The 24,033-nt window shown below is 39.1% G+C and overlaps 1 protein-coding gene across 2 annotated transcripts; it reads right to left on the reverse strand.

Moving 5' to 3' along the window:
• Positions 1–9: 9 nt before the first annotated feature.
• ap1g2 (adaptor related protein complex 1 subunit gamma 2) lies at positions 10–24,033 on the reverse strand. Of its 2 annotated transcripts, none has more exons than XM_066680492.1 (22): positions 23,977–24,033; positions 20,970–21,172; positions 18,971–19,095; positions 18,552–18,693; positions 18,026–18,122; positions 17,135–17,211; positions 15,032–15,127; positions 14,824–14,904; positions 13,969–14,067; positions 12,419–12,474; positions 10,105–10,218; positions 8,282–8,422; positions 7,330–7,384; positions 7,105–7,227; positions 6,919–7,008; positions 4,808–4,935; positions 4,602–4,706; positions 4,321–4,447; positions 4,089–4,233; positions 3,221–3,372; positions 2,332–2,430; positions 10–2,097 (listed from the first exon to the last, which is right to left on the reverse strand). In XM_066680492.1, exons 1-22 carry the CDS (start codon positions 23,987–23,989, stop codon positions 1,996–1,998), a joined length of 2,370 nt encoding a protein of 789 aa, XP_066536589.1. In that variant the 5' UTR covers positions 23,990–24,033; the 3' UTR covers positions 10–1,995. The 2 variants fall into 2 exon arrangements, with proteins under 2 accessions (XP_066536589.1, XP_066536590.1); XM_066680493.1 differs by having other exon boundaries at positions 23,874–24,033.

The following is a 24,033-nucleotide window of genomic DNA, read 5'->3' on the forward strand; positions in this document are numbered from 1 at the left end:
ATGTCAAAATAAAAGCTATGCTGCTTTGTTTAAAATATTTTTATTTTTTTTTTAATTTAAAAAATAAGACCATAAAACCAATTCAATCCACACAAACTACCCATTGGAATAGAAGTGAGACTTCATTAGAGCTATAGAAGTTCACAGTCACAAACTCAAAAATGGTATCTGCTTCACTGCAGGATGGTTCAGAGCACACAAGAATGGGGTGAGCACAGAGGCATGTTAAAAGAATTCCACTGTTTTATGAAAGGCTCTAAATCATGGAATTTTCCATAAGAGGGTAAGGCTTTAATGCTGCATTCACACAGCAGGCAGAAATGGTTTAAATTGGATTTTTTATCTTCATACATGACAAAGACTTATGGTTTGTGTCTGTACACAGAAAACATTCCTTCATTCATTATTTGTAAGCGCTTATTCAGTTAAGGGTCGCAGTGGGTCCAGAGGCTACCTGGAATCATACACCCTGGAGGAGGCGTCCAACAAACACACATTCACTCACACTCATTCAGACTCAGAGAGAACACACCACACTCCTCACCGACAGCCACCTGGAAGAAACCCACACAGACACAGGGAGAACACACCACACTCCTCACAGACAGTCACCCGGAGGAAACCCACACAGACACAGGGAGAACACACCACACTCCTCACAGACAGTTACCCGGAGGAAACCCACAGGTCCCTGTAGCTGTGTGACTGCAACACTACCTTCTGCGCCACCTTGCTACACACACAGAAAAAAAACAAACAAAAATCATCCATTGAATAGAGATTGGCCACGTTCACATGTGGAATTGAAATCTAATCAATATCTGAGTCACAGCAGTGCAACTCAGTGTGAACACTCAGATTGGAATTCATTATTTCAATCTGAATGCTGGGTCAGTCTTTTTTTTTTTCAGTCTTATTTGTAGCATATTCATTTTGTATCAGTCTTATATATGTTGTGTCCGTATGGAGGCTTTCCTGCCTTGCGCCCAGTGATTCCAGGTAGGCTCTGGTCCCACCACAACATCTGAAACCCTGATAAGCGGTTTCAGAGAATGAACGAATGGAAGTTGTTGGAATGAGGATCACCTGAAACATACTCATTTTGTTGGCTCTAAGCCTCCTCTTTGGACAGCATGTTTGCAAGAGACTGCAATTGCAATATCACACTTAAACTGTCATACATGTGGCTTATGAATAATTTTAACTTTTCTGAATCAGTTCATTGTTTAATATTTTTAATAGTATTCTATTAATACTGTTTTTCATATTAAAAACTATTCTGACACAGAAGGCTAGTTGTGTGATACTGCAGAGTAAAAAAAACAGCCCAGTTTCCATTCCTTCATTTCAAAACTATACTACTTTGGATGGAACATACAGACCTTTATCTCTGGTCAGCTCAGGGAGCATTATTAATTTGCACATACAGGTCAGTATAAGATTATGATTTGTTCAATGTCAGATACTAGTCACGTTAAATAGAGCTATTGTATTTGGGCCACTTTTACCTGCTGTGTGAACATAGTCTCAGAAAGGACTTCCTATTCTTGCAGTATCCTTCCAGCTAAACAGTCTTGTTCTATAGTGACCAATTTTCCTTTGGTCGGTGTACGATGGCTTGACGCAACGAGAGATCAGTCTCCTCCCTTCTTGTCCGAGGCAATTCAGTAACACTGGCCATTTGCCTGATCAGTAGTGTTTTGGTGCCACCTGAACTGTAACATACACATGAAATAGCAGCAGTCTTCCTCATGATAGAACCAGAGTGTAGAGAAATGACATTAAAAGCATATGATGTAATCCACATTTCAAACGAGGTGTGCCTTCACCACTGCTGCAAAAAGAGTCCTGCTTCTGAGAGGTATTCATTACTCCACTGAAGGTAATATAAAAGCACAATATAAAACTTGAGGACATCAAATTATTGAGGAGTTTCCAATATGTTAAGACTTCTATCACTGATACTGTATCTGTGCCTTTGTTCACTGGCAGCTCTTAGTTACAGGCAGGGCTCGGAAAGGTGTCGATTTGTACCATGTCCTGGCAGAGTGTGCCCTGAGTGGAGTAGGACATCCGAACACGCATCTTTAGGTTTGCCTATAGGGACAGAAATGTGCAAAATTAAGCAGAGGTTTACGTAGAGAACCTTATGTAATTCCACAGAAACTGAAGCCCACTTTGGAGGAGCTTAGATTTACACTGGCAGGTGAGGTGATGTAACTGTACCAAAAAGACATTTGCAATAGTTACGGCTCAGTTGCATGGGATAAGAACTCAGAGATATTTGATGATAATTAAACCATGCCCATAAAAACTGAAATCACAACAGACCTTGTTGGGGTTGCTGAGTACAACAGTTTGAGTCACTGTACCACGACCTTGTGCTGGAACCACATCTCCACTTGGAGCCTTCATTTGTAGCTGAACAGTCTGTAAAAGAAATCACACAGTATGACGCTGCATGGACAAATTTACTAATTTAATAAAGAAGCAATCTGGAAGATATTTTCATGATAAAATGAATGTGGAGACATGGGCAGTTGCATCTGATAAAGTTTCCCGTTTGTGTAGATTGAACCATATTTTTTCTCCATATTTTGGTGAAATAATTAGGGTTCGACAAATTATAAAGATGATGATATACTCTTTTACTCAAGTTAACAATGAAATGTTTCTGTCGTAGTGTTGTCACGATACCAAAATTATGATTTTCAATACAATAACGAGTCGTGCTACCAAGGTTTATACACAAGGTCGCTTTTAAACATGTTTTTAAAATAACTCGCTGTGAGGTCTGAAAAGTCGCTAAAACTAGTGGCAACATCTAGGGAGGGAGAGTAATCAAAGCGCTGTGGACACACACTGCCCCCCTGTGGCATTCGTTGGAAACACCATTCTTAATTTAAAACACCACATTAAAAGTACTCAGTATATGAGGTATTGTACCGTTTTTAATGACAAAGTATTGAGATCCCTTTCTAGTACCGGTATAATGTACCACACTAACCTGTCATGCTTTAGACAAAATACCACAAGGTCGGTACAATTTTAATACCATCAGAACCGTTCCTTGAATCTAATTTTTTCTGATTTATGCAGCCCACAGAACACTGCAGATACGCAGAATGTGCAAATGCACAGAGAATATAACCCAATACAAACTCCTGATTCGTTTAACAAGAGATTACTTCACTGAAGAAGAAGAAAAAAAATAACCAACCTTAGGTACGGCTGCTTGTAATGTGAAGTTGGTGAAGTCACTGTGAGTGGAGTTGGAGGCAGTGAATGTGACTGTGATGCCTGTTTCTGTCTGTTTTTCAGACTGAAGTTTCAGAGTCAGTCCTCCCTTTTCAAACACTGTCACGGTCGGAGCTAACACACACACACACAAATACTTTTACACCATTATAACCAACATGGTGAGTTTAACCAAAAATTACAAGGAATAAACGTTAGATTAAAAATGAAAAAATCAAATCAAAATTATACTCTTCTGAGAAAGTTACCACCACAGCACCATTCTCATCCTGTCTAAACAACCCTGTTTATTACGGCTGTTCCTTTAAATAAGGCACCACAGCTTGTAACAGACCCAGAGAGCAAAAGCAAAAAGCGGTCGCTCAGAGGCTCTGATTTTCTCTGTTTTTGTTCAGTTCTCCAATGAAAAGCTCTGATGTACATTTTACTTGGTTTATTTTTACCTTCTGTGACTGGAGATATTTAGAAAACTGGGTGTTACAGTCCCTCTTCTTTGAATCCCATGAAGGCAGCCTACAAATATTGACTGGATTGTCTTATTTTTATCATTTGTGTGTCAGTAGGTGTTCCTGATTCCCAAAATTATTGGTAAAAGCATTGATTTATATTAATATGTACGCTATAAAAGCAAACTTTAAAAAAAAAAAAATCTTAATTTCCAATGGTAGATATCAACTACTGTTTTTTTCCCGCCCAAACAAAGTTAAACAGAATTTACCAAATCATGGCTTCCAGTTTTTATTAGCATTTTTGGCTTGCATTTAAAAACAAGGACATGCTTGTTTACTAACAAAGCAAGAAGATTCAAAAAAACTTTCTCAAATAATTACCAGGGATGGGCTCCAGGCCTCCAAGCAGATCCAGCAGGTTCTCTTGTACACTGGAATTAACAGAGTTGGGTACAGGTTTGGCTTGATTCTGGCTGTTCTGAAGAGCTGTGTTAGTTTCACCCAGCAAATCCAAAAGATTACAAACCTGAGAACAGGAGAATGGGTAGAAGAAAGCAGTTAAATCCTGTGACCCAACAATTGGAGCCACAAATGGGTTGTTTTTAAAAATCACCTGACTTGCAGGTTCTTGGACCGGGTTCGACACTTTCAATTCTTTAGTGGCTACTCCACTCGGATCGCCGTTGGCTTGAACAGGTGAATTCTTATCAATTACGGGCATCCTTTCCAACACAGCTGCCCTGTCGAGATAATTCAGACAGCCAAACATATGGGGTAACACTACGGAGTATGAACATTGGCTGACAGATTATGTTTGAGGGTAAGGATAAATCTTTGCACACTGTATACAATTAGTATGTGATACATATACTATACAAAGGCATAATTATATACCTCATGTGGTCATATTTCTTGAAGAGAGCATTGTATTCCACTGCTCTTTGTTGGAGCTCCACATCAATGCAGCTGCCATAAATACTGACCACACTCCTGATTCGGCTTTTGGAGAAAGGGAGAGAGCAGTAATCAAATTAGTAACTTGCTGCACCTTAACCTTAAATTTTAAAGTTATTATTACTGTAAAAGCAGTGGATTCTTACTCAACGTTGTTCGTGATGCGAGTGCTCAGCTTCATAATGGCAGTCAGAGCGAATCCTCTAGATGCTGGAGATGACATGTGGGACTGCAAGACTGTTTCCAAGGCATCTAGGACATCATCCTCTGTTACCTAGTTACAGAAAGAAATGTCTACAGTTTTGTATAAATATAAAATATGAAGAACCCACACAGATCACATCCTCTTTTTAAAATGCAGGCAAAAATATATAACATTGTGATGTGTGCTTGAAGAAAACAATACCATAAGAAAACGTATCAAAAGTAACAACCATATCAAAAGTAAGGTATAAAAGACAGTGAATGTAATTTTAGACACAATTCTCTGACACTCACAATCAGTGGGCACAATGGGCACTGGAGTCAGAAGTGGGATACTGTGCAAGTAAGTGAGAACCCATTTAATGTGCCTTTTTCTCTGCTCAGTACCTTGTTCTGGCACAAATACAGGCACATGCCCTGGACAAGTACATCACACATTACCTCACACCTATGGACACTTTTGAACACTTTTTACCAACATGTTTTTTTGGACTGTGGGAGGAAACCTAGAGGAGCACCTCTAGGAAATCAACGCAGACACAGGGAGAACACACCAAACCATTCACAGACATTGATCTGAGCTGGGGTTTGAACCCTCAGCCTCATCATCTCCCATAGCATGAAGCTAAATTATACATTAATTCATTCACAAATTAGTTAATTCCTTACATCATAGACTTAGAATATATTATATATGGACATTTTGTCTATAATTTTGCTGACCTCAGTATAGTCCATTGTGTTTACTTGAGTATTTATTTGCATAAAAATCAATATTTTAGCCACTCGCTCTCTGTTCTGTTATCTGGGTCTGTCTGTTCTAGGATCATTTATATATATATATATAAAAATTAATTACTACTACTACTAATATTTAAAATAATAATAATTATACTACTACCAATCATCGCAATTATATGAATACAAAACCACTATACCAATAAACATAAATAATATCTAAAAATAAAATATCCATACAATTATGTAGAAAAAAAAATAATACTACTGACATAATTTTGTAAATTTTAAATAAAATGTCCAATTTCATGCCAGTTCATTGCTGATTAATTAGGTTACACATTTTTTATATTTCAAATCCAATAACAATTTTTTTGCTGAAATTTCATTGCTCTTTTAAAAAGTTGGTGTAACTGTATTCTTATTTTTGTTATATTATTATCTTTATATCGGTAGCATAAAATAATACCGTTTATTTCTTCGACAATATATCTACCACAGAAGGTGCTGTCAATGACTCCTGTCAGAGACTTCAAGTAGATCAGAAGCACTACTTGGAAAAAAAATGATACTGTAATATTTAAATACATTCATTATCTGTAAGTGCTTATCCAGTTCAGGGTCGCTGTGGGTCCAGAGCCTACCTGGAATCATTGGGCGCAAGGCGGGAATACACCCTGGATGGGGCGCCAGTCCTTCACAGGGCAACACACACACACACACATATTCACACCTACGGACACTTTTGAGTCGCCAATCCACCTACCAACGTGTGTTTTTGGACTGTGGGTGGAAACCGGAGCACCCGGAGGAAACCCACGAGGACACGGGGGGAGCACACCAACTCCTCACAGACAGTCACCCGGAGCGGGAATCAAACCCACAACCTCCAGGCCCCTGGAGCTGTGTGACACTACCTGCTGCACCACCGTGCCGCCCTATTTAAATACAATTAAAGAAAAATAAGGCACAATTATGTCCTCTAAACATATTTAAATGATTATAGAGGGATCTTTGCGGGAACCACCACAGAATGTGTTCTCCAAGAAGCTGACACTCTCACTCCAACATCAATTAGAAATATGCTGAGATCAGAAATGAAAACACAAAAAAAATTCTCTTCAACTATTATATAAACACACATCTTACACAGGCACCTGGTGGCACTTATGCAAAGCACTTAACAGTCCTCGCTGAATATTTTGTTAAATATGAGTGAATAAGTGAGTTACCTACCACTTTCATAAAGTGCTTTGCACCTACAAATCACAACAGGATTTGATGAAACCTTTCAAAATCCTTGACAAGACTTTACCTGGATAGGCTCAATGTCATCACACTCCACTTTCAGAAGCAGGTCCCCATACTCCCCTATACACCAACAGGCCACCTGAACCAGGGATTGCTGAAAGAACATGAGTAAAGTTTATCACACACTCTCGCACACCTACAATAATCACCATAACCACTGAATACATACACACACACACTTCATCCTCACCTGTGAGATGTCGGTGATGAGCGCTCTGTAGAGCTTGTGAACGGTGTAGCAGTGTAGTTGGGAAGCCACACTGATGAGCTGAATCAGATTAGGCACCGTTTCGTCTCTTACGTCGCCCCCTGCCTGAGGAAACGGGTAAGACATGAGCAGTTATCCCCTCCATCAGGTCTTTGTATAAGATCTTGCATGTAGCTGTTGTTCGAATGGTACTGCGAGGTTATTTACCGTGATGAGGACATGCAGGATGGTGTCAATGTGCCAGCGCTGAGAGGGGGCATACCTGACAGACACAGAGAGAGATAGAGGAGGTCTGCCTCTGTGGCTCAGATGGGCAAAGGCCACCATGCTGAACTCGTGCATTCACAAAGCATCTTAAAAGGGGAATTCCACAGGTTTCCAAAATGTCTGCATAAGTGTAGGAGTAATATGCAAAATAATAATAATAATAGCAATAATTATTCAGAGTGCTTGAGAGAGTCAGAATTAAACACAGGGCTGATGACAGGAACTAGACGATCTGAAATGGTTAGTCCTTCCAAAGGCTTTCACAGAAATGATTATATGAATGAATGTGTTACGAAACTTGAGCCGCTGATGGTTCAGCTTATGGTGTAACATGGTTTGGCAGTTGGTCTTATCCAGCATGACTTTCAGTTTTAATCATGTCTTGCCCAAAATTTTCTATGAGCATCAATGTGGCACTGTGGGTCTTTGCTCACTGTTAGTAAAAGGTTTGGTGTGTCCTTCCCTTGTCCCTCAGGTGCTCTGGTTCCCGCCCACAATCCAGAAAAACTGGTTATTAGGTTGACTGGCTGCAAACTGTAAAACCGTCCACATGTGTGAGTGTGTGACTTTCTGTGTTTTCCTGCTTTGCCCCCTATGATCCCAGGTGGGCTCTGGACCTACCACAACCCTGATCAGGATGAGGCAGTTGGGGAAAATTAAAGAATAAATTACTTAAAAGTTTCTCTACGGTTAATTATTTTACATCATATCACTCTCGTTTGACTTAGTTTCTTATCTCAGTGACTGAATTCTACAGAAACATTTGAAACATCAGTGGAATTCCCTTTAAGCTGGATCAAGGCAGGTTTAAAATGTGCTATGAAGCAAACGGTGCACAGTCCAAACAGGCTGGTAGGAAACTAAAAGGTGATGCTATGCGATGTTGAACTACCTTTCAGCAGCATTGAAGATGCCAGATGCTGCATGGGATCGAAGTTCTGGGGGACATGTAGAGAGGAAGAGAAGGAGCTCCTTCATCATAGTGCGAATATTGGCCGCAGAGACTAAAGCCAGTGACAGCTCTAGGGCACGACTGTAGAAAAAAAAAAAAGTCCTGAAAAGTACTGCAACAACCTTAAAGCTAAAAAATGAATTTAAACAATATCTCCTTTCCTCAAATAAAGCTAATTAATCAAAACATCAAGCCTGGTAAAGCCAAGAAATTTTTTTTTTTTTAATTTTAGACTTTTATGAAGTTTACAATTTCTTCACAATTATGAAGTTATAGAAAGAATTGTATGGTATGTACAGTTACGAAATGCGGATTGACGGGAAGAAGGCAAGTTGGCAGGGGCAGTGCGATGCACTGGGAGATGGTCTTCTGCGAATCCTTGGGTCCTGGCATTCATGTAGATGGTACTTTTAATTTTACTACCTACCTATAAAATTACTGCATAGCAAGCACACCCCTAATGGCACTGGTATACCCTAATGCCAGTGGTCCCTTTCAGCAGTATAATGTACAATGCCACGCCGCTTTGTTGAGGAACATGACTAAGTGTCCAAGTGTTGACCTGGCCTCCAAATTCAAAATCTCAGTCTGATCGGGTATCTGTGTGATGTGATGTATGAACAAGTTCAATCCACGGAGGCCTCAGCTCACAGGATTTACAGATTTAAAGGTCTGATGCTAAAGTCTTGGTGGAATCCTGGCTTTAACAGCCCAGAATTGTTTTAGTGGCCCAAGGAGGACTTGCACAATGTTTATCAAGTGGTTTGAATGTAATGTTCAACGCCACCAGTAAGGATCAATTGTTATTGTGATGGTTTTTGCTTTCTGTTAACAGTCTAAAGCCCAATTTTTGACTCTTGCGTCGAACCTACTCCATAGGCAACAAGTCAACATGAGCCCTATGCCATAACCTGACGCACACCCATCCTGAAATATAACTACGCATCACATCAACGCAGACCAAAGACTGTGATTGGCCAATATTTGGATGGACATTGTTTAAGTTGAACCGAAGAAGTACAGAAACATTAACTACTCTTTTCCACACAGACTGAAAACAGCAGCAAATTCATGGCTAGAGATTTCCTCAGACATGGTGTGGACATGGGATGAACAAAGGAAAAATATGGACATCTCTGAAAGGGGGAAAAAATGAGAGAACCTGGACCACGCAGGAAAAACATGCCAGCTTTGTATTTGTTTCTTTCCTGGCCCCTCATTTAAACTACACTGTCCCAAACAATGACCAACTCCCTAAATAGTGCACTTTAAAAGGTTTCTAAAAGTAATTATACTACATCACTCCATAGTATAGAGCAAGATGTTTGAGATTCAGCACTAGATTGCAGTGGCAGTGCAACTGCAATCACCAACGCAGAAGTATAATTCATCACCATGGCGTAGACTCTGCCTCGAATCAATGCAGAAGTATAAACAGCCTTAACCCCAGGAATTCATGAGGTAGTTATAAGGGGTGATTCAACCAATACTACTTTCTGAAAGGTGCATGATGTAGGGCAGTCAATGAGACTTATAAAATTAATTATTAGTCATAGATGCAGAGTAAATGAACAGCCTAGCTCATTTTAACAGATCATTAGGCAGGGCTAGCCTTAGGGTCTTTATCCTACATTAACAAAATTGGTTCTTTATTAAACTTTTGAAGCACCTTTATTTTGAAAAGTGTGTATTGGCAATTACTATAGTTTGGAAGAGATGACAATATTAAAAAAAAAAAAAAAAACAACTCTTCCTGTTAATACCGTTTTACTGAGGCATCCTGGTCCTTCAGGCAATCCACGATGGTGCCCCTGTGCCGCTGCACTGCAGTGTGATCCGTCTGAACGATCTTCTGGAGTGAAGTCATTGATATATAGCTGAGACACACATGAAGAGAGACTCATTAAGAGGGAGATAGAAAACAATTTCAAATCATTCATTCCCATTAAGAGAAACCAGGACACCTCAAAAGAGATTCTGTTTTAGATGTTATAGGACATAATTTTACAGTGTAATATCCTATCAGAGGTTCAACAAGTTCATCTAAACTAAAGTCCACCAAAGTAAAACAGCAGCATCAGTTTAATTGCTGTCTTTCATTCTCTGTGGTGAAAACTCACAGCCTTAACGCAAGTCGGACTAGATGATTTCTGAAAATACAGGACTGTATTATTGTTATATTTACATGTTGTTTGTGTTGTATAAATATTCTTATTTCAATTGTATGGGGGAAAAAAATATCTAAAAAAGTCTGAGAATGGTCAGACCTGTCATATATAGGTATGTACAGAGAGCTCTCCAATTCAAATGAGCTTCTAGAACCTGACTGAAGGCTTAAAGGCAAGGTTCATGATTAGCTAGCTCTCCTGTCTTTCCAATACTGGAAAAGTGTTTTTTTTTTTTTTTTTTTTTTTTAATAAATGAAACCCTAGTGATAGTAAACAAGTAAAAAACAAAAACAAAGCGGCTAGGTCAGAAATGTTTAAGAGACCTTCAAATGTTGAAAATCATGAAAAGAGGAGTGCATTGCTTCATTGACTCATATTTGCTGTTTCTGATTATTTAGTTTGGAACTGACTTCAAGTGCATGAAAGTAAACAGAGACTGAAAATGCTATAAAGCTAAACAACTCATACAAACAGCAGCCATTTTACTCCTCAAACATACCGTTTTAGCTTCAAAAGATGCAGAGCTTCTGAATGTAAACAAATGATAATACTTAACAGATAATAGCTGTAATATTTTTAGTATATTTTTTATAGTATAAGTTTTGTCAGTAAAGTGTTGAAAAATATATTTATGCAGCTGATTATTTATATTAAAATATATATGTAAAAAAAGTGTCAATGAACCAGTTTATTCTCCATAAATCAGGTCCAGCACATAATGGAGATTAAAATAGAATCTCTGATGCCCACGAGGTGTCAGTATAATGTTTCATATTGCGAAGAAGCAGCATTTTAGAAAATGACGGACTGCTCCTTTAAGCCATTTATTTCCATATAAATTAAACATTGTGTAGGAATTTTGTACAAATGCTTACTGATGGAATTCTGCAATGGCCCAGTGGCAAAATACTATAAGTGTGTTTAGAGTGTACCCTTTTTATGTTGTTTTCTATATACAAGAGAGACGCATCCAAACTGATTCCATTGTTACTGACCATAAACTGCAGATGTGGCAAATAGAGATTAAGTTTAATGCATAAAAGTCAAGGTCAATGGTCATCGTGAAATAGCATCTGAAAGGCATCAGCTGGTGAAAGCAGATAGGTCTGCTAAGCCTGATTGCTCCTGCACAATGCCTGCAGCTGACCCACATTGGCTGATAGAAATCAGAGGGTAATCAGATCCCCTGGTGCGGAGGAGCGGAGGCCTAGGATGAAGCGTGACACAGCAACAAAAACAGCAAATCAAGTCTGTTTATCCCCACAGGGAAACTTTAGATCTGTACTGGCTCAGATCAGATGTGGCCTTAAACAAAACCCCCGAGTCAGATGTGAATGTTAGACAGAGGTAGAGATGGAGGGAAAAGGAGCACTGGAGGGATGGATAGAAAGAGCTCTATATAGGAAGCAAACGGATTAGTGTAAATTCCATAAAAATCTGAAATATTCACTCATTCATTTTAATCCAACATTTCACAATTTGCTAGCTCTCCAGTCTGTGTGCTGGAAAGAGTTTTTTGTACAAAACTCTAGTGACAGTAGACAAGTAAAAAAAAACAAACAAACAAAAAAAACCAAAGTGGCTCGGCCAGATATGCTAGGCTTCATCACTCTTTCCAAACAATGAAAATCATGAAAAGAGGAGTACATTGCTTTATTCCTGCTCCATAGGTAGATAATATTGACACATTTTTGCTTTCTCGGATTATTCAGTTTGGAACTGACCGGCAACATTTACAATTTTAATCCAAAAACACATTTTATAAAATTCCTCATGATTTGCTAGCTCTCCAGTCTGTTTGTGAGCTGGAAAGAGTTATTTGTACAAAACCCTATATAGGAAGTAAACTGAGTGTAAATTCCATAAAAATCCAGATTACACAATGATAACAACATAAAGAAAAACTCACCGGATATTCCTATCATTATTTAGAAGAAACCTTCCCAAAATATTGACAGCAAGAACCTGTTACAAAATGCAGAACAGAATAAACAGGTAAATGTCAAACTTATTACTTTAACAACAGACTTTAGTACGAAACTATTTTATTTGATGTATAGATTTTACCTTTTATAACATTTTGATGATCTGACATGTCTTCTGATTTCATTTCAAAACTCTTTTTAGAGAGATTTTAACGAAGACAGATTGGATGGCTTTGATCAATATAATAAAGAAATCAACTGCAGGCATGTAGGTCTTTCAACCCCCAAAAACAGTGGTTATAACATCTTTCAGGTATTATACCCTGTCTTTGTGATACCACTATCATAAATACAAATATAGCAAATATCATATTTTTGTAATTTTAACCTAGTATTCCTGTAATCACCAATTGACCCGTTAGCCAGGGCTCCCCCGAACACACACTCAATTCCACCACCCTGTGAAAGTGAACGTAAACCCATGCTTTCTCCAAGACATGTGAAGTCCACTACCTGTTGCCAACAACCACACTGGACAAACTGGCATGCTTAGAGGAGACCACTTACTGTTCAGAGTCATTGTGTAAGCAAACAGACACTTGTGCTAGCTAGCACTGCGTGATGAGGGGCAGTCAATTATACTCTCAAACACTAAACACACCTTGGAACACTGCCAGCATTAAAGCCCATGTCCACTCATTTTCAAATTTTTCTCAAACCATGATCTGTAAATTTTGTGAGCAATGAAGACAGACATTTGTCTTTTGAGGGGTTTATATATTTATTTATTATATGTAAATATATAAACCATTTTTTTCTTATTAGATTTTTTTGGGTGGGACTAAGTTTGGCTTAGTAAGGTCTGCCACAGAACCAGCGAGATTTTTACATCACTCACCTTGATAATAATACTTCTTCCAGCCCATTCAGCCTATAAAGCCCTGCTGGAATTGGATGAGTTTATCTGGGTGGGGTAATGAAACATTTTACACCTCTCCTCATGGATGACACTCCTACATCAAGACTGTAGTCGATTTTCTACAGGATTAGGGAGTCTCCCTGAACTCCTTGCTCTCACCTGAACATACTGCATTCTCATCTCTAGAAACTGACAGGCATCTTTCAGCTGTCCAGTGTTTTGTGCACTGGCAAAGCACAGAATCCGGGCCCCTGAGTACAATGTCATGGGGGTACAATATTTGTGTGTAGTCTGCATATCAAAGACATTAGTTTGTTACCGTCTGCTTCACAAACCCAGGCTAGCCTTAGGGTCTTTTTCTTACACTCCTTTTCCTACCCCAAAAATGACATAGTTCAGTTTCTGTAGTGCTGAGCTCACAGTAGAAATGGCATAAGCTTGATTCTCCATTTTCATGGGTCATTGAACCAGCTCAATTATTTTGAAGCTGTAATATTAAGGTAAAAATACTACCTAAGTTACTTTGATGAATATGTATCTCTGCCAAATTTCATAGTTCTAGATGAAAAGGGGCTCACGTCTGTGACATAGTTATTATATGATAGAAATATATACCCTGAGTCCACTCTCCGATTTGATGTCCATGATAGTGAGAACTGTTTCATACAGCACAGCACTGCCTGCAGTCTTACTGCTGTCTGTGTTGGTGGCCACCTGAAAGATATGAACAAACAGGAATCCATCACTGTCCAAACATCTTTCTCCAAACATCTTTCCCCCCCCCAAAAAATAGTCATTTTAAAATGGGAAGGATTTGACTCCCTTACATTTCAGTGGAGGTCAATGTAAAAAGTTTTTTTTTCACATATTGTGAAGCTGCGGTGTTCAAATTAACTAAACTCCACTAAAAATCCTCAAAAATGGAGATATATGTTTATCTTATCTTTGGACTACATTGTGCAATGCCATTGGCCAATAATCCGCATAAACTTATAATGAGAAAATCTTTTTAAAGCACTGAAATGTTCACAACAAAGTACATGGCTATACAGTGACAAAATATTTGACTGCACGTGTGGTTGTGATGGTTGAATACGGAATAAAAACATATCTGATTTTTAGATAGTCAGTGTGAACAGCACAACAAAAAAAGAAAGGCTGTGTAAACTTAGCCTTACAACTCACTGTGATTACTACACTGCCAACTTGAGAGTTAGGAATGGTCTCTAATTTACCACCAAATAGTGTCTCATTATGATAATAAGTCTTTGTTATACACACTATTTGGGAAAGAAACATAACCAAAGAATTCACACCTTCCCTGATAAAACTCAAAAGAATCTTTTTACCTCCCTTTATTTTTGACATGGCTATTTCAATGATCACTCCAATATATTTCATGAGTTCTGTTACCAGCACAGATTTTCATATAATAAAGACCCATGTGCAGCGTGCACAGTGGTAGTTTACCTGTGCCAGAAGGTCATTCATAGCATCACTTGCTGCATCGTTATTGCGCCCGAGAATCCTCAACAACCTGAGAATACGAACCTAAAAGAAAGACGGATAGAGACACAGAAAGGAAACAGCATGAGGCTATTTCCACAGTCTGATACTGTAAAAAGCATTAACCTTATGTGGTTTAGACTGACAGATGGTTAAATATACCCATACTGACCTGAAGGAAAGGGTCACTGATGCCAGCTACGTTGTGTTCTGGAGAATAACCTGATGTGACCAAACCTTTCATTATCTGGACTAACTCTGGAACAGCCTGAGAGGGAGGAATAAAGGGAGTTACATTAACATAATCTGATGAAGAGCCAACCTCCTTTAGGTGAAAATGTGCCCCTAACCCCTGTAATGTATGTACCCTTACAAACATTTCCTGTACAATATGTATTTTACACAAATATCTGTAAATTGTATTTATGTGCAAACCAAACAGTCCGTTATCACTTCTTCTTTTTCTTCTAATGATGTAAACTGTTGATATTAGTAGACTGAGCTAAACCCTGCAAGTGGCAATCATTGCATCCCAGTAAAAATAAATAAATAAAAATACAAAGGTATGGATTTCTGTGGTATACTGGTTTCTCTCTTTGCTACAACAAGTTTTACAACACCATGTGTTCACTGAAATATAGGTTTCAGCCTTTTGATCGTCTGCCCTTCATTTGTAATATAATTACCCTTTGCCTCCCAAACTCTAAGTCATAAAAATCATCCCCTGCATCTACTTTCACATTTGGCTTTTGGGGATCAATGTTGTGTGTCTGCATATCACCTTAAGGAAACCTCCAATACAGGCCTGTCACTATAGCCTTTTGTTGTGGCTGATATATTGTCCCAGAAATAATTGTGATAACGATATTACTTTCATTTTAAGACCATTTGTTGCTACTGATACAATGATAATAGCATAAGAAAGCACAAAAATGCAGTTACACCCCTTTAAAAAGCATTTAACTCCTAGCAAATGTTTAGTTATTAAATATATTCAGACATTGGAAGTGGAATATAAAAAAAGATTAAAATATAAAAAATTTAATAAAAAAAAAAAAATTATTATTTCAACACCAAATCGACATAATGGTCCCAGAATAGAGAGAATAAAACAAATTTTCAATTTGTACCGTGTTTCCCCGAAAGTAAGACAGTGTCTTACATTCTTTTTACCCACGAAAATCCCACTATGTCTTACTTTCGGGGTATGTCTTATATTGGTAAAAAATGTCGATTTTTGTTTTAACCATAAAATTAACATTTATTAACAACCTGAACAGTATGGTATTCACCATAAAACAGTTTAATAAAAGCAAGTGCCAAGAATGTCTTGTTACAACCGTATCATGACGGTATTTCCATGTATAACATGTAAAACAATGAAAAACGGTAAGAACGAACAGTTTGAATATGTTATACTGGAAGATAAAACAGATTTATTCCATGACAGCCATGGCCATGCCAATCAGAGCGGCCACCAGCGGCTGCACATGAGGGCACTGAGGCTGCGTGTTGAACATTACTGCTGCTCCCGCGGCCTCCACATCCCTCCGCTCATTCCGCTCCTGATCCGTCCGCATCCCGCAGTTAATGCAGCAAAAGGTACCGGTACTATGGCTTATATTTTTCCAACGTACAGTTTACTATGTCTTACTTTCGGGGTACGTCTTACATTAGCCGACCCCCCTAAAACCCACACTGCGTCTTACTATCGGGGGTGTCTTACTATCGGGGAAACGCGGTAATACTTTTTGAGGCTTGTGAACACTTGGACATTATAATCATGGCATATACAGCAATAGGGCTTTAATAAATAACTCAAAATACCTGAAAAGCAAGAGAGGTTTCAACAAGTCCTGAAAACAAATGATTTGCATTACACTGGGGGAAGAGGTGGAAAGGAGAGAGGAAAAAAACTTCCGTTGTTAAGGGAGCACTGATGCAGAAGCCTAAAAACCATACCCCATTAAGAACCCTCTATATTACATGCATCTGCAATGGTAGGTGACAAAAAAGCAAAATTAATGTCTGTGTGCACTGTCCCTCCATGCCCCTCCACGGTTCATGTGGTGATGAATCATCAGAACACCCACAGAAACACTTACCGAAGAACATCAGGGGTTAGTCACACAACACTGCATGCAATAAAAATTTTTGCATGCTTAGGGGACTAATCTGCACATGGCAGCCATCTGTGACATCAATAGTGCACAAGCCAACATTGTGATAACCATGAAAACTACATTGTGCAGGACTATATGTATTTATATATTACCTTACGGAACTGCCCAAGGTTGTCTGGGTTACCTTCACACAGCTCAGTGATCAAAACCACAGCACCATGCAAAACACCTGCAGAGAGAAAGTAATGCAGAGGTGAAATACAGCAGCCTTGCTATTCTAAAATAAGAGCATGGAAAACTGATGCTCCTCCAAGTGGCAGAAAATGCCTTAACAGTATGTGAGAAGTGCTAGACGTCAATTATAAAAAAAATAGAATTCATTAAACAGGATGATCTCTTTAGTTTTAGCTTTAATTAGTGTGTTAGAAGAATACTTTAGTGTTTTGCTACCTAATCTCTTTCTGTCTGTATCTATAGTGTATTGTTAGTTGCTATGAAAAATAATTTAAAACTATCTATGTTCACAGGAACAAATCCAAACTATTATACCATTTACACCCTAAATCAGCGTGTAGCTACAGGTTCAGATGTTAAAAAAAAAGTTCCTTGAACTAAGAGATCATGCCACTAACCTTACATCCAAATATGTTTAGAGCTTAAATATCCTCATCTCTTACACTAATGCTGTTGCTAATCAACTGACTTTCCGCAGACAGTTTGCTAATGCTCTGAGTATCTGTAAATAATCCATCTGTAGTTATCCAAGTAAAGTGAGACTAAACATTTCAACATCTAAATATCAAAACAATATCTGGCTAGCATGACTGATTGACAGTTAATATGGTGTAGTTGCTTAGCAACAGGGTGACACAGCCAAATCAACATGCAAGAAATGCAGTGTGAATCCACAAGAGGGAGAGGAAAGAAAAAAAAACAAACTGTGAAATGTATGTTGGGTATTTTGCCCTCTGAAAATTACAGTGTGAAACATGGGACGGGTAGAAAAAGAGACAAAAAGCCAAAGAAAGCCTGCAGAGACTAACCATGGTTTTTCTCTGAGAGCAGAGAGTGTGCTGAGGGAGTGAACAGTTCTCCGAGCTCTGGGATTTTCCTCACTATATGCACAGCACACAAGGCAGCCTAGAAAAACAAAATCATCAGAAAGCATGCAATACATATAAAATGAAACATTGCATATTTCAGACAAGGTTTAATTAGCAACTGCAGAGAAATACAACAAATATTTTGCTTGTGGTAGCTTTTCTTCTTGGTAGCCACAGTTGCTAAGTGTAATTCCCTTTTACAGCACTATCCTGAAATCGGAATCTGGGGTGACTACTAAACCACAAACTCAGTTTTAGTGGGCTGCCTAGGTCAGAAAACAAGGCATAATCCAAACTGTTCTGAATCAACTGCAGTTCTCAGCAGACTCAGAGAACCATTTTTGATTAGATTTAAGCTTTCTTCACTTTCCAGGGTATTGTTGTTTTTTTGCCATACACTTGTGTAAAAAAGCAGTTGAAATTACATTTCGGTCCTACAATAATTCTTAAACTTAACTGTACTAACCTTCTTCTTGATGTAGGAATTGGAGGCCTTAAGGAGGCGCTCTATCTCAGGAGCAAGGTCTCGACACATCTCAGCAGAGCCCATGCAGGCCAGAGTGCACAGAGCCAGGGACTGGACGTGTTGACTGCTGTGAGACAGATCACTGCAAAGACCCAGAAACATGGGACAATTCACTTTACACCTTCAGCACAAATGTGACAGTACAAGTAAGTAATTAAATGGTAGGTTGTGGATTACAAGCACCACTCCACCTTTACACTCTAGAGAACAATGCACTACTGCTCCACATCAAAACGCTACGGGGCTTCAAAATCCACTTGCCAACACTTGGCATCATAAGAATTTGAAATGGTCTGTATCATGACAACGATGGCCACCAAATCATAATAGATAGAGAAGAAGTAGAAAGAGAATGTTACTTCTTGATGGAGTTGGTGATCAACAGGCTGGCATCCTGCTTCTCATCTAGAAGCATCATGGCCCCCAGGTAACCGATGCGTTTCTCACTGTATCTTGGACTAGCTATCATTCGCACGCACTCCATCTGAGGAGAAGATTGTAAATGTTACTATCCATGGGCTGCAATTACTGCAATATTGGGGACTGATTGTCTGGTTTCAGAGAGCAGCACTAATGTAAACAGATGGGAAAGATGGATAAATGTATATCATACACAGCTCCACTCAGAAGCACAAAAGCCCACTGTCTCTGAGTCAGAGGGGTAAAGGATCCCACGGTGTGACATAATGAGGAGAAAAAAAAAACTGTTAAAATCTGTTAGCCATGTTAGCATTTTCATCATAGGATCCAATAGAAGAATGTTAGCATGTCAGACAAACATGTTTCTCTGCTCTTCTGTCTGAATCAGAGTGAGTTATTCATACACAGATCTTATCTGCAATCTGTAATTCAGTAATTCCATAAACCTCAGAGAAGCCGAGGCCGGATTCCAAATGTCTCCCTACATCCTCTGTAGGGCACAGTGTCATAAAGTAATGGTTTCTGCACTCACCTAATGTGTTATATGTCAAAGAATTTTTAGTGAGCTATAAGCTTCACATTTATTTATGTTTATTTATGTTCTGGATTCGCGACACGGTGGCGCAGCAGGTAGTGTCGCAGTCACACAGCTCCAGGGGCCTGGAGGTTGTGGGTTCGATTCCCGCTCCGGGTGACTGTCTGTGAGGAGTTGGTGTGTTCTCCCCGTGTCCGCGTGGGTTTCCTCCGGGTGCTCCAGTTTCCTCCCACAGTCCAAAAACACACGTTGCAGGTGGATTGGTGACTCGAAAGTGTCCGTAGGTATGAGTGTGTGAGTGTGTGTGTGTGTGTCTGTGTTGCCCTGTGAAGGACTGGCGTCCCCTCCAGGGTGTATTCCCGCCTTGCGCCCAATGATTCCAGTTAGGCTTTGGACCCACCGCGACCCTAAAATTGGATAAGCGGTTACAGATAATGGATGGATGGATGGATGTTCTGGATTCAGTATTATTAGTCTGATCACTGTTGATGTGCACTATGTAGGGAGTATGGTGCTATTTTGGGATGCAGCCAATGCTCCTCTGTCTACTGAAACATGGCTGGGCTCCGTTTTAAAATTTGACGCAGACAAACAGGCCTGTGCTCCTCACTGAGGCTTTGTTCACACAGCAGGTAAAGGCATCCCAAATCCCATACATTTCTTCATATGTGAGGCGGATGTGTAGTTTGTGTGGCTGTGTGAACAGCATAAATTGCATTGAATCTGAATTTTTAAACCAGTTTTGTGCTGCTTTTATTTGTGGAATTGTGGAGATCCGATGCATATACGATCTGCAAAAAAGTGACTTTGTCTGAACGACCAGATTGGATTTAATTTGAGTTTCACATCACTCCGGCTATTAGGAATGATCTCCGGACTAAAGTCCAAAGCATTTTCTTTTTAATTTGAGGTCATTAGGACATGGAAAACAACCTGGTCAAAGCATTTAAAAAAAATTAGATTTGATCATGAAATCAGTGATCAGTGAAATGAGTATGTCCCCAATATGGCAGCTACTCTAAACTGTGACATTAGCTGCAACCCATGAGACAGTGAAACAACAAGTGCAGAAGTAATACAGAAGGACAAGAAGTGGATGTACATATAGATTATATTTTTTGGGCATAACACAAGCCCTAAAATAATGCCCTAAAATACAGAAGGTATGTGCACTTGACAAATTTTGGGATTATAATTATTTGGACCACAGGTACGGCCACTGTCCTGGTGCAGAGTGGTACAATTGCAAAAGTGTGGGGTTAAATTTAATATATTTTCAACATTTTAACCATTTCACTGCTGATACACATATAGAAGCCTGAAGCACTGGTCAACACAGATAAGTATTAAAAAACTTTTAGACACGAGAAATAAGTAACACAGATGAAATGTGTGTGTATTACCTGCCCAAAGTGTGCGGGGTAACCCAGCATGTGCACATATAAAAGCTTGGCCAGGTTTTGGCTGCGCCCCCCACTGTCAGCTTGGCGAAAATGAGCTCGAATGGCAGCACACTCTCTTTGAATGACCCCCCTCTCCTCTCCTTGGGTCCGAGCACTTCGGATCACTCGAATCATTTCCTGCAGGCATACTGACGAAGACATGTCTGAGTGGGGGTGGGGTGGGGAGAGAGAAAGAGAGAGAGAAAATGAGGGGGTCAGACAGAACATTTTTACCAATATGTATTACTGCAGTGTTATTAATACTGAGAAATGTATCTGCAGTTATGATTGTTATACCAATAATATCAATTTATTACAGAATAATTCATATTAAAATTACATAAAGTTATATGGCTTGGTTTTCTCAATAATGGAATATTGCCTATGTGTCATGAAGAGTATTAAAGTTAGGGGAAAGCTTAGTTCTGAGGCATAGTAAAAATGCACAACAAAAATGTCAGGAATGCAGTAATGACTGGTGTGCCATTTTGTAAAGTGCCATCAAGGAAATAATCCACAACAGCCATTACTAGCAACACATTATTACTATTTTAAAAAATAACATTCAAACAGTTCATATGTGTACATGTAACAATATCATAATAACTAAGTATATACGGTGGTATTATTTTATACAAGCCCACAACTGCCTGTGTGATATAGTTCAAATCTTACTCCTTAGATGCGTTAAAAGGGAGCTACATCAATTTTTATGTTTCCAGATCATTCAGGTTCCGAAATGTAAACAGAGCATTTTCCTGCTCTCCTCCGAAACGTACATTGTGCAGGTTCTGCAGTGCTGAGCCGAGAGTAGCAATGACAGATGCTCCATTCACCCTGTTTCAGGTCAGTGAAGCTTCACAATTTTAAGGTAAAAAAAAAGAACTTGAATCTTGCTTGTGATCAAGATGTCCTCTAGTTTTGTCCTGGGGCATGTACAATTTTTAATTTAATTAAAATTAATTTAATTTTTAAAAAGTAATCCAATCCGAACGCGGTTCAAGATGAAACATTTCCCCAAAACACAACAAAGTGAAACTGAATCTGGTGAATCAGACATCCAATTCATTTTAATGAACAGTTTGAAAGATTCAGTTCAGGAAAATGTGTTTAACACTGGAACCGCTTGAGTTTCAGCAAATCTCGATTGATAAAATCATTAACTCCTAATCCTGTTTCAGTCAAACATAAGGCCCATGTTTTATTCATTTGCCTTGCTGCACCACTCTGCAATAGCTCAGGGTGCGCCCAGGAAGCGAGCCCTCCACTTTGAGAACCACTGACTTAATGACTGAAGACACCAACATTTGCACAATTTATTCATTTGATAAGTCTTAATTTGTGCAACAGCACAGGGCTGTACCAGACACCACCTGTTTTCAGTGAGAAACAGGTCAGAAAAGGAGGCAGGTCACACACACGCCCACGGATTATGCAGCCACTGTGTTGCAAGACAGGCAGAATGTAGTTATGCTGAAAGAAGCAACAATGTCCCTGCAAAAGCCATTGTGTAATGATGCCTTCCCTGATGTGCAAGTCACCAAAGCCATGAGAACTGCTACACCCCCATATCAAACCTGGTTTTTTAAATTTATGCTGATAACTAGATAACCCTTTTCTTATTTGGCTCAGAGAACACGGCTGTCTGAAAGGCTGAAGCATCAGACCTCACCACATGCACCGACTGTGCATTTCAGACGAGCTCAAACCTGGAGAACTCAGCTTTACTTTTGGACATAGTTTACGCATATTTTCAGCTGTGATCACCACAGACTTAACTTGCATTTTGTGGATGCAGCAGCAATGTCAACACCTTTATTGACAAAGTCTGTCAAAGTTTTCCTGAGCTCCTATGAAAACCTTCACAAGAAGCACATATTTCCAAAAGCTCATACGTGTAATTGATGTAAAACACTAAATAGCACGGCCTTGTGGAGCTGTTTGAAAATGTGAGTGAGTGGCGCCCCCTTGCGGAGAATTTTAAGTAAACTATGTGTAAGTGAATATGTATGTGAGAAGGTGAGTAATTATGTGAGTGAATAAATATATATGTGAGTGACTACGAACGTACAAACTATTTCTACAAACATTAACAAATAAGGTAAAACTTTTGGGGAATGTTTTTAACAATGTGAAGTAACGTTAGCTTTCTGAGTGATTAATATCTTCAGACATCAGGTTCCCTCACTTCCACCTGTGGACAATTATGGCGGGGAGCTTTAACAGTATATTAAACCGCTTTTAATGACTTCGTTTCTACGTTTATCATTTAACTATGAACATACTTTGAAAAGAAAAGCAACGACAAATATTAATTTATCCAATAGAGCCTCTGAAAGGCTCTATTTTCTGGCACTTCCGTAGCGCAGGTATACATGACTGTACACCTGTCCTCGCAGTACACTGCCATATTGTACAACATTGAGGCGACTGTTTGTTTTTGTATTGAAATATTTGACTTTTACATGAGCAGTTTTAAGAACTACATTACATGGTCTGAAAATCTAACCAACCCTCGAACCTGAGTTGTAATATATAAAATACATTACATTCTCCCTTCCATGTAGGATTGACTTCACAAAAAGAAATACAGTTATCAACAAACAGCACGCAATTGCGACAATTTGCTTTCATAGCAGACGACTACAACGTGTAACCATCGGCAAAACCTTTCAAGATTTTAAAAAGTTGATATTAGCGTCATTTTCGAATTCTCCGTTCCACCTTAAACATCGCAGCGGTTCCTACCCTGCTGCCACGGGCGAATGAATGCAACAGAAAGTAAACGCCGCACCGTTTAAGGTGGAATGGAAAATTCCAATGAAAAACAAAAATATGCGCCTACTGTTTTACACGAAGCCTTACCTTAGGAATTCCACTCGTAGTTATCGACGTTAACGCGCCAAATGTCATTGAGTTTATGAGGTAAAGCTTAATAAAATCCACCCGATAGAAGATGACAACTTACAGCCGAGTGCCATATAAACCTCGGACAGAATCCAGCAAAGAGCGGCGACTTCCGTCC

Source organism: Hoplias malabaricus, chromosome 9 (assembly GCF_029633855.1).
Source record: "Hoplias malabaricus isolate fHopMal1 chromosome 9, fHopMal1.hap1, whole genome shotgun sequence".
Taxonomy (NCBI): domain Eukaryota; kingdom Metazoa; phylum Chordata; class Actinopteri; order Characiformes; family Erythrinidae; genus Hoplias; species Hoplias malabaricus.

Bases quoted from the DNA above. Each gene is read 5' to 3' on its own strand.
- ap1g2 (XM_066680492.1), bottom strand. The intron at 7,385-8,281 runs GTAGTTCAACAT...TGTGTCTGTCAG, and splicing joins ATCTTCAATGCTGCTGAAAG to GTATGCCCCCTCTCAGCGCT. The intron at 4,707-4,807 runs GTAAGAATCCAC...TTTCTCCAAAAG, and splicing joins CGCATCACGAACAACGTTGA to CCGAATCAGGAGTGTGGTCA.